The 12554-nt window shown below is 40.1% G+C and overlaps 1 protein-coding gene across 2 annotated transcripts; it reads left to right on the forward strand.

The window, feature by feature from the left end:
• Nucleotides 1–1607: 1607 nt before the first annotated feature.
• On the forward strand, nucleotides 1608–12284 carry dna2 (DNA replication helicase/nuclease 2). 2 transcript variants are annotated; one of them, XM_031730695.2, is made up of 25 exons: nucleotides 1608–2038; nucleotides 2213–2278; nucleotides 2499–3432; nucleotides 3704–3812; nucleotides 4145–4294; nucleotides 4549–4732; nucleotides 4933–5081; nucleotides 5305–5427; nucleotides 5698–5938; nucleotides 6028–6142; nucleotides 6292–6448; nucleotides 6549–6737; nucleotides 7132–7374; nucleotides 7475–7588; nucleotides 7717–7826; nucleotides 8068–8177; nucleotides 8291–8419; nucleotides 8620–8712; nucleotides 8862–9055; nucleotides 9190–9279; nucleotides 10085–10298; nucleotides 10475–10564; nucleotides 10720–10905; nucleotides 10995–11141; nucleotides 11320–12284. In XM_031730695.2, exons 1-25 carry the CDS (start codon nucleotides 2009–2011, stop codon nucleotides 11371–11373), a joined length of 4221 nt encoding a protein of 1406 aa, XP_031586555.1. In that variant the 5' UTR covers nucleotides 1608–2008; the 3' UTR covers nucleotides 11374–12284. The 2 variants fall into 2 exon arrangements, with proteins under 2 accessions (XP_031586555.1, XP_031586563.1); XM_031730703.2 differs by having other exon boundaries at nucleotides 5701–5938.
• Nucleotides 12285–12554: the final 270 nt, after the last annotated feature.

The following is a 12554-nucleotide window of genomic DNA, read 5'->3' on the forward strand; positions in this document are numbered from 1 at the left end:
AAGTAGCACAAAATGTGCCCTGATTTTCTTTTATTGGGTTATTGGGTAAAGTATTTCAGATCCCACATATGAGCAGGAAATGACACCAGCCCAGAGCACCTGAGATAGTTTTGTCTTTGACATTTCTTTCTTTTTTTTTTAATTTGCATAAGGAAAAACAACACATGCTTTAATATACCTCCCAGTCTGCGTGTGGAAATAAGGTGAGTGAAGTGTATTAAATCCAAACAGCATAGCTGTGTGGATTTCCTAAAGCTATCAACGTGAGACAAAGCTCATTTTCTGCTAAAATGCCTTCACAATTTATATGATTTATCTTAATTCATTTATTTTATTGCAGAAAGCATCCAGGTCTGAAGTTTCTGCTGTCTTTTCCTATGACTGCTGAACTTTACATTTTGAGTAGTTGCTATTTAAACCTTGAAGAAAATGATTCATGGTCCTATTCATGATCCTCACATCAGCCTTTTTATGTTATATATTTTGGGCAACATAACGGTGCAGTTTTAGAAGCTGTGAATGCAGCGCAAATATTCAAAAATATTTGGATGTCAAAGGTAAGATTTTACACAAAGACTTCAGACACTTCAGTAAAACAAAATCAGCTGGTGTACTAAATAGTTATGACTGATTCACAAGAGTACAACAAGATTTAAATGTATGTCTGCATCATTAAATTAGAACTTTGTTTCTTCTCTGATAAAATAACATGTTGTAATAGCTGCTCGTTACAATTACTCGCTATTCAAACATTCAAATGTGCAATAAATTTAAAAGAAAAATCCAGTCCAATCCACTGGACAGCAATGGAAAATGTGAAGGAGGGCAATTTTGGACTTTAACTTGTATTTATAGTCCTGCTGATAAAGACCTCTCTCAAGACCATTCACACTACACTAATAAAATGATAGATTTAAAAAAAATACATGACAATGTCCACAGTACAATAAAAATTGGAAACTTTATGTGAATGAAAAAAAGTTTTTCTGCTTTATATTTAGAGGACAGTCTGGGCAATGAGCTACCAGAATTTTCAGTAATTTTGCACATTTATTTCCTACAATTTAAGCCCAAAGGTTTGTGCTGACAGGTTTCTTTCATTTGCTACAGCAGCATTTCTTTATCATATAGAAATACTAAGAAATACTTCTTTTTCTTATATTGAGTTTTATGTTATGTTAAATGTTAGTTTAATGTTTTTACACCGTCAGAAACGGCATTTTCACTGGTTCTGCTCGCTTAAGATCAAAGTGAGCTATGTAGTTAACAATATAAAACGAGTTTGCCATCCCTTCCCTAAAAGCAACCAAAAGAAGGTTTGTTTAAAAAAAAAAAAATAAAGAACGTAAATAAAAATGCAAAGTGTATATAAACTCGATCAAAAGCTGACAGAGACTGTATGTTGTAGTTTAAAGCAAACTCACTCTGATACTATTTCCTGAGAAAATAAAGACATTTCTCTTGCAATGCAATTTTTATTTTATATCTAATAAAATTAAATAAAAAAATTAATTCACGTAAAACAAACATTCGATTTTTTTTTAATTTTTTTTGATTTACTTTTTTGTCATTCATGTATGGCTTTTAACCGTTGGGTGGCAGCATGATTCATCACTTTACTTCCTGTTCCGCCAAAAGTTGTTTTCTTTTATCTAGCGGAACTGCACAGATGTAATTTCCGTTCCGCGAAACTGAAAATTGGCGCGCTAGACTTTTAAACAAGCTCAGCGGCAGACAGAGAAGTTGAATGACAACGCTGAACCAGCACCGTTGTTTCTTTAAAAAATGGAGCAATAAGGTTTACTGTGGCCGGGACATTAGTGATTCATGTCGGTGTGGTGGAGATGCAGAGTCGGTCGAAATTAAGTGAAACGAGCGGTCTTCTGGAAACTGTGACGGTGGCTGCTGGGGTTAGGCTGCTCCCGAGAACAGGATAACCACCAGCTCATTAAAGAAGCGCCCTGAAGCAGCTGCGTTCAAACACCTGGCTGCTGTTTAAACTGTCGCCATGAACAGGATGAAAATGAAGAAAGCCGAGGTGGGTTGTTGTCATGGTAGTAATGGGTCACTGTTAATTGTGACACCTGTTTTAGTGCTGCTGCATCATCAGTCATCCACAGCTCCACAGTGTCGTGTTTATGTTGTTGCTTTTTTTTTTTTTTTTTTTTTTTACCGTCACCAGTGTGAAGGGTGTCTTTGTGGTTTCTTTCAGGTACTCCGAGGCTTACCTGGGGGGCAGAAGCACATCTCTGCCTTCTTTTCCTCCCAGAACCTAAAGGTACCACTGTCCTGTTTCTTTTAGGTCTTACCAGAGATGATAGATTAATATCACCAATTATTGTCCTTATTGGTCATTAAGAATGATGATACTTAGTAATCTGTTCATAATGGTCACGCAATTCCATTCATATACTGTTCAGTCAAATATTTTAAGAACTAATATAGCATGTGCAGTATAAGATGTGTATTAAATTACTCATTGAGTGTTTTGCTTGTAGGTCTTCCCGAATTCCACAAAAGTATCCACCACGGGTGCTGTCCAGCCCAAGACTGAGCCTCCAATCAAAGATGGTGAAAGCTCTCCGTTCAGACTCCATTCCCCATTAAAGAGGAGTGTCCTTGGGGACCTTGAAAACTTCCTTACCTCCTCACCAGATCTTCTACTCTCTGTGCCTGAGACGCCAAACAGTCAAATCAGGCATACATGCTCTCCATCCTTTAAGAAGGACCTCAGCAGGAAGGTGGTGTGCCTGGCAAACCTCGGCCAGCTGTCTCCTGTCTGTCGCAGTCCCCGCTCCAAAGGGCCAAATTTACGGAAAGTAATGGCTAAGGATGGAGGAAAAGCCAAGAGGGAAGATAGATGGTCTGGCTCCATGAAAAGACTGTTCAGCCCTCCTGAAGAGTCACATGATGCCAAGAGACCGAGAACTACCAGCCCATTGACCACAGGAGCAGTGATTATAAGTAGAAGCCTGAAAGAAAGAAATTCTATAACTGAGCCAGAGAAAATACCCTCCTTAGCCACTGAACGTTCAGCAGGTTGTTATGACAGGTCTGTGGGTCACAGTCGAGGCACTGAATTGATCTTAAATGATGGTAGAAGTGCAATAATGTCAGCGCAGTCTGTGTCTTCCCTCTCTTTGGGCCAAGAGAAGAAACCTCAGCAAGAACGTGATGAGCAAGATTCTGGTTTTACTTTTATAGCGGAGCAGAAAGCAGCTGAGGCCAAAATGAGCAGAAAGCTACACACTAGTCTGGAAAAGGACACTCCTAATGCACATGTGCATGAAACCAGTGCTCAAGCTATCACACCTGCACTGCAGGGAGGTTCAAATGAGAGAGAGGTTCACCCAAACGTAAAAGAGACCACAAGAACATCGAAAAAGGTTGGAGATGAAGACCAAAAAACACAGGATCAGGAGCAAAATGGCGGTATGACCTGCTCTCTCATTTTCACATAGTTTCCTGTGCCAAATGCAACCATTGTGCAGTGTCACAGCACTTCCCAGCATGCTTTAATGAATTAAATTTTCTCCTGTCCAGGCTGTACCAGAGTTATAAATGTTGGAACTTCTTATAGTCTTAAAGAGCAGAAAAAAATAGTACAATACACCTTACCATGTCTTTGCTTGTAGTTTGATTTGAATATCTGCTTACTTACTTTTTATGCTAAAACACTAAAAACAAACAATTTATAACACAGGAACGGCTCCTGCGTGTCCCACAGAAGAGCGACTGGATGACAGCTGGTTTGCAGAGCAGATGGAGCATAACGAAGGTCTGAAGACGGAGGATAAATCCAAAAAATCCCGGTGAGAAAGACACCAAAATGCTGACTTGGAAAAAAGACGAAGAAGCCCTGACAAAGTATCTGATTTTGGGCTGAAGAATTTGATGTTAATGTGATATAATTAGTATTGCCTATGAAAAAGAACCATCAGTATTTATGCAGACCTACTAAAAAAAACAGGCAGAGATTTGACAGTTTGATACAACAGTCATCTTTACTTAAACCTGATTAAACTGATGCTGCTGTCTGCAGTTTGTTTCTGCTCATGAAAACATGTTTGAATCAAGTGCATTCAGATTTTTTTCTGAGGAAAATGGGAACACTTATGATAAAAAGTCCCTTCTGCCCTCACAGTAAAGTACCAGACCATGTAATCCTTTGTGGAGGACCGAAAAACCGTTACTGGGTCATCGATGTTGAAGAGAGACCTGGCCTCAAAACGCTGACCATCTCATGCTCCAAGCTTCTACATCCAGCTGAGACGTGTCTGCTCAGAGATGGATGGTAATAATGTGTTTGGACATTATCAGCATTTTATCACTTTTAAACCAGTATGTCTGGAAATTCATGTGACTACTTGCTGTCTATTCTGTGTGGTTTTATTTGTGTTGTTTGTTTTTTTCCTGTGGATTTTAAGTTGTTACATTTATACAGTGCATGATCATTGAAGAACAGTGTAACTGTACACTCTTGCATCATTATTCACTTCACTCCGTTTTATAATTCATATAAAATGATTTTTCCTTGGGTGTTCCCAGGGAGATGACACCTGTTCGTCCTGGTGATGTGGTGCATCTGGAGGGCCGCTCTGATGGTGGATCCTGGTTAGTGGACAGGGAGCAGGGCTTTCTGGTTTTACTACCTGATAGCCTCATCTCAGGTACCAGCATCTCCAGCTCCATCCGCTGCATGAGGCGTGCGGTGCTGGGAGATATGTTCAAGGTAAAAGGCTCTACTTTTTTCTAACATTCTTTATGTGTTAGTGATTATGGTGTGATGCAGTATCACTAAAAGAAATTATTATTAAGTGAGGTTTTTTTGTTGTTTCAAAGACCACAGTTAGAAATTAGATTTTAGTGCATATAGTTCATCCTGCTTTGAACACATGTACTTCATTATGTTTCTGTTTTATGTTTATGCAGAGTTTTGATGGTGGCAGCAAGCAAATGCTTAACGGCACCATGGTCCATGAAGTCTTCCAGAGAGCAGCTACAGCTAAAGATTTTTCTTTGGAGACGCTGTCTAAGCTCGCTGATGAGGCTTTGCACAGTCCTCGATATCTGGGAGATATGTAAGTGGTTAGAATGCTAGCACTGTAGCCCAATATTTGATTGTTTGAATACTTGTTTGTTGGGTAGTTATTCAGCTTTCATTTTCAGGATGCATTTTTTCCCCTATATGGAAATAGAAATGCTGTATAACCATGTCAGTTTGAGCAGAATTCACTAATCGTGTGACATTTTGCATGTTTGGTTTATGTTCCTTCTTTGTTTTTGTCATGCATGTGTTTGTAGGTACAGTTTGGGTGTAACTCAGGAAGAGATGAAGCAGGAGCTCCATGATTATCTCCCCTCACTGGAACACTGGGCAAAGGAATACCTCAACTCTCAAACACCTAAAGCCATCAGCCTTAAAATGTACGTATGCATACACACACACACACACACACACACACACACACACACACACACACACACACACACACACACACACACAAATGTTATCAGCAATGCAGGAATAAACCTAATGCTCAGTGTAAAGCTAACCACAGTTTAGTAGGATAGAAACTTCATTAACACTTTTGTTTACCTATTTATTTCAGAATGGCTGCTTTGAATTAAATCCTTGCCTAACACCAGTCAACACTTTTTTTTTATGCTGATTATTTGTGCATCTCTGCCTTCTAGCAGTGGTGGAGCTCCAAGTAGGTGTCAGGACTCGGGAGCTGTCGCTACTGTTACAGAGCTGGCAGACATAGAGGAGAACGTTTGGTCTCCGAGGTTTGGCCTGAAAGGAAAAATCGATGTGACGGCCCGGGTTCGAATCCAAAGACCGCGAAATGGCTTTCACAGAATTCCGGAAGAAAAGACCATTCCTCTGGAGCTGAAAACTGGCAGGGAGTCAAACTCGATAGAGCATCGCAGTCAGGTTATTTGACATATACACTGATATGCAGACCAGTAGATTCAGATGAAAAAAGCAGTTTTAATCAGGCTAAGGTGTGTTTCTGTGTGTAGGTGATTCTGTACACTCTGATGACCTCGGAGAGATACAATCCTGAGGCCGGCTTTCTACTTTACCTCAAGACTGGCAACATGCACCCTGTAGCACCCAGCCACATGGACCGCAGAGGTACCGTATGCCGACGCTTCATGTACCAACCAACCTGAGCGAAATTCACATGAAAAGATTCAAAAGTAGAGAAACTTGGAAAAATTATGCATTTTGCAAAATAAGACCAAATTATCACATTTATTGCTAAAACTCTTTGTTCATGGCAGAGCTGCTGAAGCTAAGGAACACTTTGGTACATCACATTCACAGCTGTGTGGAGAAAGAGGCTGAACGAAGCTGCCTCTCCAGGCTGCCGGACATACTGACCAACAGACAAACCTGCCAGTACTGTCCTCAAAAGAGAAACTGTGCCTTATATGAGAGGTAAGCCTTTTTTTCCTTGTGTTGAAGGAAAGCAAGCGTCAAAATTTTTATAAAAATCTTCAACTTCTGTCCTTCTTGCTTCATCTCCTTTACTTTTCAGGGCTGTGGATCGTAGCTCTGCAGTCACTGAAGATGTTATACATGAATTTATACAGCAGGAGACTGGCCACCTGACATTGCCTCATCTTAACTATTTTTCCCACTGGCTGCTTCTCTGCTGCTTGGAGTCTGTCACCATGGAGACTAGAAACAGCCGAAAGCGTGTGTGGCTTCAGACGGTTGAGGAAAGGTATGAAGCCAGACCTTCAAACAACAGATATGCTGATAGTCTTTGGTTTTATCAAGATGTTGAGTTAAAATTTACCATATTTTATTTTAAATGTAACAACATGAGAACACTGTAAGAAGAAACAAAACTATTATATATGAGAGAAGTAGAACCAGGCTCTGGGAGGGTGGCCATCTGCTGACCATGTGGGGTGACCATGATAAGGGCAAGAGAGGAAGGAAAAGCAAACAGAGACAGCAAACTTGCTCTTTCCTCTTAAAGTTCAGCATAATCAAAAAACTCAGAGGTTGTGAATGAAGACAACTGCTTCACTGTGTAAAAATAAATAAGTTATTTGCTTAAATTCCCTTGTTATAGTTCTGAATACTTTGTTTACCTTGGCTTGTGTTTCCAGCGAGAAGAGCGGGAGCTGCGCAGGGAACCTGCAGCTCAGCGGACCAGTGATAGCTCAGTCTGAAGGCGTTTTCCTTCATCGTTTCCACCGCAGTCATGTTGCTTCGCAGCAAGGTTTGACCAACAGCAGTCTCTCCAGCAGGGATCGCATTGTCGTTAGCGACCTGGAGGGTCGCCTTGTTGGCTTGGCAACAGGTTACCTGTGTGAGGTCAGCCAGACTGCAATCAGCTGCACACTGGACAGGTTAGGAATAAAGGGGCAGTGAGTTGCTGGTCTTTAGATGACACAGATAAGCTCAGCTACCTGATTTTTCACCTGTTTTGCTGTTGAATGTGTTTTAAAGGGACCTGTCGAAGTTCAGGGGTGTGACATTTCGACTGGATGGGGATGAAGGTGTGGTGGGCTTCAGCACCCACCTCACCAATCTCTCCAAACTGATGGAAAACTCTCAGGACAGGTGGGGACAGTAAGATGAAATATGAAGTTATGATTGTACAACATTTAGGTGACTTAATACAAATGATGACTTCACACATTTTACGCTTGGTATTTCTTGTATGAATGAGAAGTTTTTACTGTGTGCAGTGATCGTCTGAGGGAGTTGGTCATCGACCTTCAAGCTCCAGAGTTCATCTCCAACCTCAGCTCTGTTTTGCCCAGGGAGGCTAAGGACACTGTGGCCGACATCCTCAAAGGTAACTCATCTCTCATGTTGCTTTTAATTTATTTTATCCTTTTTAAAGGTTCAGTTTTGTTTTACATTTTGCTACTATGACGTAGATCAAAACATATACATAGATTTTTATTAATAAGCGGATTCAAAAAATGTGTTTTTATAAGCACATTGTTAGCAACACTGCACAGGTGTTCAAATTTCAGTTTCATACATAAGTATTTGAAGCTTTGAAAAACTGATGAATTTGTGTTACTGTGTAGGTCTCAACAAACCCCAGAAACAGGCCATGAAGAAGGTGTTGTTATCTAAAGACTACACACTGGTGGTCGGCATGCCTGGCACAGGCAAAACCACAACCATCTGCACCCTGGTAACCACCACACTATTAACTTGTTTTAACCAAAAATCAACGTTTTGTGCGTGCTGTAAGACCAACTGTGACTGTGACCTTGGTCCTTGTGTCCTCCTCACTTTTCTTCTTAGGTTCGTATCCTGCATGCGTGTGGTTTTAGTGTGTTGCTGACCAGCTACACCCACTCTGCTGTTGATAACATCCTTCTGAAGCTTAAACGTTTCCGAGTTGGTTTTCTGCGTCTGGGTCAGGGACAGAAGGTGCGATATTTTTGACACTGTTAGATGCCCAAATTTTTTTATACTGCAATAAACTTTCTTTTTGTACTGATTTGTGCTGTTAAGTAAAGTTGATTCAGTTTCTCATATTTGCACTAAAACTTAAAGCTATTAAATGTTATCGACATAATGTGGTAATAAAACTGGTAGTCTTTCATTTTTTTATTTTTGGTTCTCTGCAGGTTCATCCAGACATCCTGCCATACACAGAAGAAAGTGTGAGGAAGAAGGGGGTTCACACACTATCAGACCTGGAGCAGCTTTATAACAAAGAAGTGAGGAGTTAGTTTTTGGAAACAAATCCAACATTCACTGATTTTAAATAAACTGCCATCATCATTGCATTATCCTTTCAGACTCGTTTTTTTGTTTTGTGTTTTTGCCGTATGGTTAGCCAAGCCTTGCTGTTCTTCTATCTTTCCAGCTGATAGTGGCAACTACTTGTATGGGCATCAAGCATCCTATTTTTACTCGACGCCGCTTTGATTTCTGCATTGTGGATGAGGCGTCACAGATCAGCCAGCCTATCTGCCTGGGACCTTTGTTCTACGCCAAGAGATTTGTCCTGGTGGGAGACCATCAACAGCTCCCACCAATAGTGCAAAACCATGAAGCCAGGTCAAATATCTGTTTCCATAATAACATACAGCTCATTTACAGGGTCACTGCTCAGAGAAGATTCAGCATTTAGGGAATCTGTTGGGTTGAGTGAGAATGTTTTATTTATTTGGGGGTTTTTTTTGGTCCTTTAGGTCGCTTGGGATGGATGAAAGTTTATTTAAGCGACTAGAGCTGCATAGTGAAGCAGTGGTACAACTCAACGTACAGTACCGAATGAACAGGTAATCTACATCCAAGATAACACTGCATGCTTTGTTAATCTGGTTTTCTGAAATCTAAGCAGAGCCTTTAAACCCATGCTGCTCTTTTTTGGGGGGGTTTTCCATGTTACTAAGTGATAATCGGTCACGTACAATAAATAATCCAGCTGGATTTTATTAATGTGTCAGCATGATTCATTAGCTAATTATTGCCACCCCTCAGCCGTAAAATACTGATGGGGTGTTGTGTGGACACCCAGGTTTGTGGAATTGTTAACTTAAGAATAAGGTGACACAAGATTTTGAAATTGATACCTTAGGTGTGTCTACTAGGAGCCTGAGGGGTTGCACTGGTGTTCGCCAGTGTTTTTATTATTTGAAAATGTTTAGTTTTAGTTGAGTTTTTATTAGTTTAGGTATTAGTGGCTTTAATTATTATTGTATAAAGGAGATATGTGAGATGCAAAACTGAGGAAAAATCAGCATAGATATTTCAATAAATGAATTGTTTAACGAATTATTAGAAAGCAGTGACTCAGTCTCAATAAACACATCCATTAATGCCACATCAGGCAAGATGTAAGACATTTTTACCATAACACATACCACACTTAAGGATTTTTCCTCCTCTTTTTAAAAAAAAAATAAAAAAAAAAATAATTTCATTTTATTTCATTTTCCAAGTTCACAAAATCATTTGCTTTCATGTTTTTGTTTGTTTGGTTTTTGTGTGTTTTGAAAAGTTTAGTTTTTAGTTGATTATAATCTTGGTGACAGCCACAGGTATATCCAGACCATGACATGCGTGTCTCTCTTATCTTTTTAGGCAGATCATGTCTCTCAGTAACTCTCTGATGTATGACGGCCGGCTGGAGTGTGGCTCAGAGAGGACAGCCACAGCGCTGCTCACCCTGCCCTTCCTGCTGTCTGTCCAGTCTGAGCTGAGTTCGTACTCTGAGGCTCATCCCCAGCATGACCTGTCGTGGATACAGTCTACACTGTTGCCGAGCAATCCTGTTTGCTTCCTGGACTGCTCGATGGTTAGTAAACATAAACTAAAGCAGGTACACTAACTGAAAAAAAGTAATTAAAATAAGATTGGGTTATTGTGTGTGACACTTTTGTTTTTTTAAGTTTGTTTAGTTTAATCACATCTGACAGACCTGTTGTGTGAGGGAAATGTTTGATTGTCTTCATTTCTACTGGTTCGTTTCAGGTGCCTGCGCTAGAATCAGTGGAGCAGGGAGGAATAAGCAATCACACCGAAGCTGCCCTCATACACACTCTGCTTTCGCTTCTGATAAAAGTACACCGGTTTCCAAGTTTATGAGCTACTTAAGACATAATGAATTACCTATTTTAATACAATTCTCCATAGTTAATAATAGAAAGTTTAAACGTTATATCAATTAGTGGTAGTTGGTACTCATTTTAATCCACGGTTACTCATTTTGTTTTTAGGCAGGGTGTAAGCCCAGCGATATTGGTGTTATCGCCCCCTACAGGCAGCAGTTAAAGACAATTCTGGCTCTGCTGCAGTCGCCTGCATTCACTGGCGTGGAGGTGAACACAGTGGATAGATACCAAGGACGGGACAAAAGTCTGATTATTCTTTCTTTTGTCAGGAGCACTGCAGAGGAAGGAAACGTAAGTCCTTCTCTTCTCATTGCCTTTTTTCTCATGTAAGCGAGTGAATGGAAACCTGACCAGAGCCTTTCTTCCGTGTCTATTTAAAGTTAGGAGAGCTGTTAAAGGACTGGCGTCGCCTGAATGTAGCCATTACCCGCGCCAAACACAAGCTGCTGATGGTGGGCTCGGCCACAACGCTACGACGCTACACACCAGTGGAGAAACTTCTCAACCATCTTCAACAAGAGAACATGATATCCTTTAAAATAGGTTTTGGTTCTACCGTTACGCGTTCTTCACTTTCAGTAGAAATTTGACTTTAACCTGAACACTGTTATAAATAATTCTAGTGATTTATTTTTAACAGCAGGTCACCAAAGTTCCCACAGTTTGTCTTTGACTTCTGTCTCTTTTCCTGAACTCTTACTTCACATTATCCAGCTCCCATCAGCTGCTCACAAGGCCTTACCCAGCATGGACCTGTGAGAGAATTCTAAGAGGCCATGAAGGTGTATCAGCTCGTGTGTATGTCTCAGTGGAGGAGCACATGGTTATCATTCACCTCAACTGTGCAGAGACCTAAATGACCTAGAAGAGGCAGAATGTCTCTTTTTAAAACCGAATACTTGAAGTCTCCTGAAGATCAAACGGTCTGCAGTAATAGAAATAAGACCTCAACTAAAGAACAATGTTATGAGTGCTACTGACAATGTTGATGTTCCTGTTTGTGTGAAATTCTGAATCTTTTGTATATTTTTGTAGATCAATAGATGGCCAGTTGCCGGGGCTCGTGCGTTGGCCAGTTTTTAATTCGACACTCTTAAAGCACCGCAGTTTTAAAGGTTTCCGTTATTGTGCGTGCTATGAAACAAGGTACTGAGACGGACCAGCTGAAAGGGTTGCATACACAATTGTACTGAATCTTTAAGTTGGTCTTACAGTTAAAATATGTTGGCGTGACACTATGATAGTTTAAAATGTGATGCATAAACCTCAGTTTTGTCAGAATGTTCAAATACTTTTCATCAGATACCTCAATCTCAACACTGAGAACATTTTAGGTTTGACTTTTGGTACTTAAAGCATAGAAAACTTCCCGCTGTGAAAGGGTGAGGACAGCTTTCACAGCCAGATAAGCTCATACATGTCTGTCAGTGTGAAACTAGCCCAGTCTTTAGCATAAAACAAACTAAAAAAACAATATGACGACATCCATCGTCATCTGTATGTGACATCCTCCAGCTCTCTTTTAGAGGTATAGTGTTATTTCCTGTTTCCTATGATAGAGCTATAGTATTTAACCAGAAATGTTAACTTTAAAAGAACTTAATTATATCAGTGGGAATCACTACACTTGTCTGCAGCTAGAAAAACTAAGTTTATTCCATTGTTTTCTTAGTAAAAACCTGTATGAGTCAGATGGCAGAACTACATCTGTGCAGGAACAGATTATACAAAAGAACATGTCATCATGATGACTTTTAATTTCAGGAATATGTACTAAAACATTATTTAGGATCAAAACAAATCTGCACAGTATCATTTTTACCAGTTTAATCCATATCAGCTGTACTTAATTTTATTGAACCCCATTCATTATTAAGCAGCAAATGTGAAAAATTCTCCCAACCACAAGGCTGTGACTCTTCTGATTTTACCTGCTTTGT

The sequence above is a fragment of the Oreochromis aureus genome, linkage group 1, assembly GCF_013358895.1.
Source record: "Oreochromis aureus strain Israel breed Guangdong linkage group 1, ZZ_aureus, whole genome shotgun sequence".
Classification (NCBI taxonomy): Eukaryota; Metazoa; Chordata; class Actinopteri; order Cichliformes; family Cichlidae; genus Oreochromis; species Oreochromis aureus.

Excerpts from the sequence above, each read along its gene's own strand:
- dna2 (XM_031730695.2), top strand. The coding sequence starts at position 2,009 with ATGAACAGGATGAAAATGAAGAAAGCCGAG. Across the intron at positions 3,433-3,703 it reads GGATCAGGAGCAAAATGGCG|GAACGGCTCCTGCGTGTCCC; the intron begins GTATGACCTGCT and ends TTTATAACACAG. Across the intron at positions 4,733-4,932 it reads TGCTGGGAGATATGTTCAAG|AGTTTTGATGGTGGCAGCAA; the intron begins GTAAAAGGCTCT and ends ATGTTTATGCAG.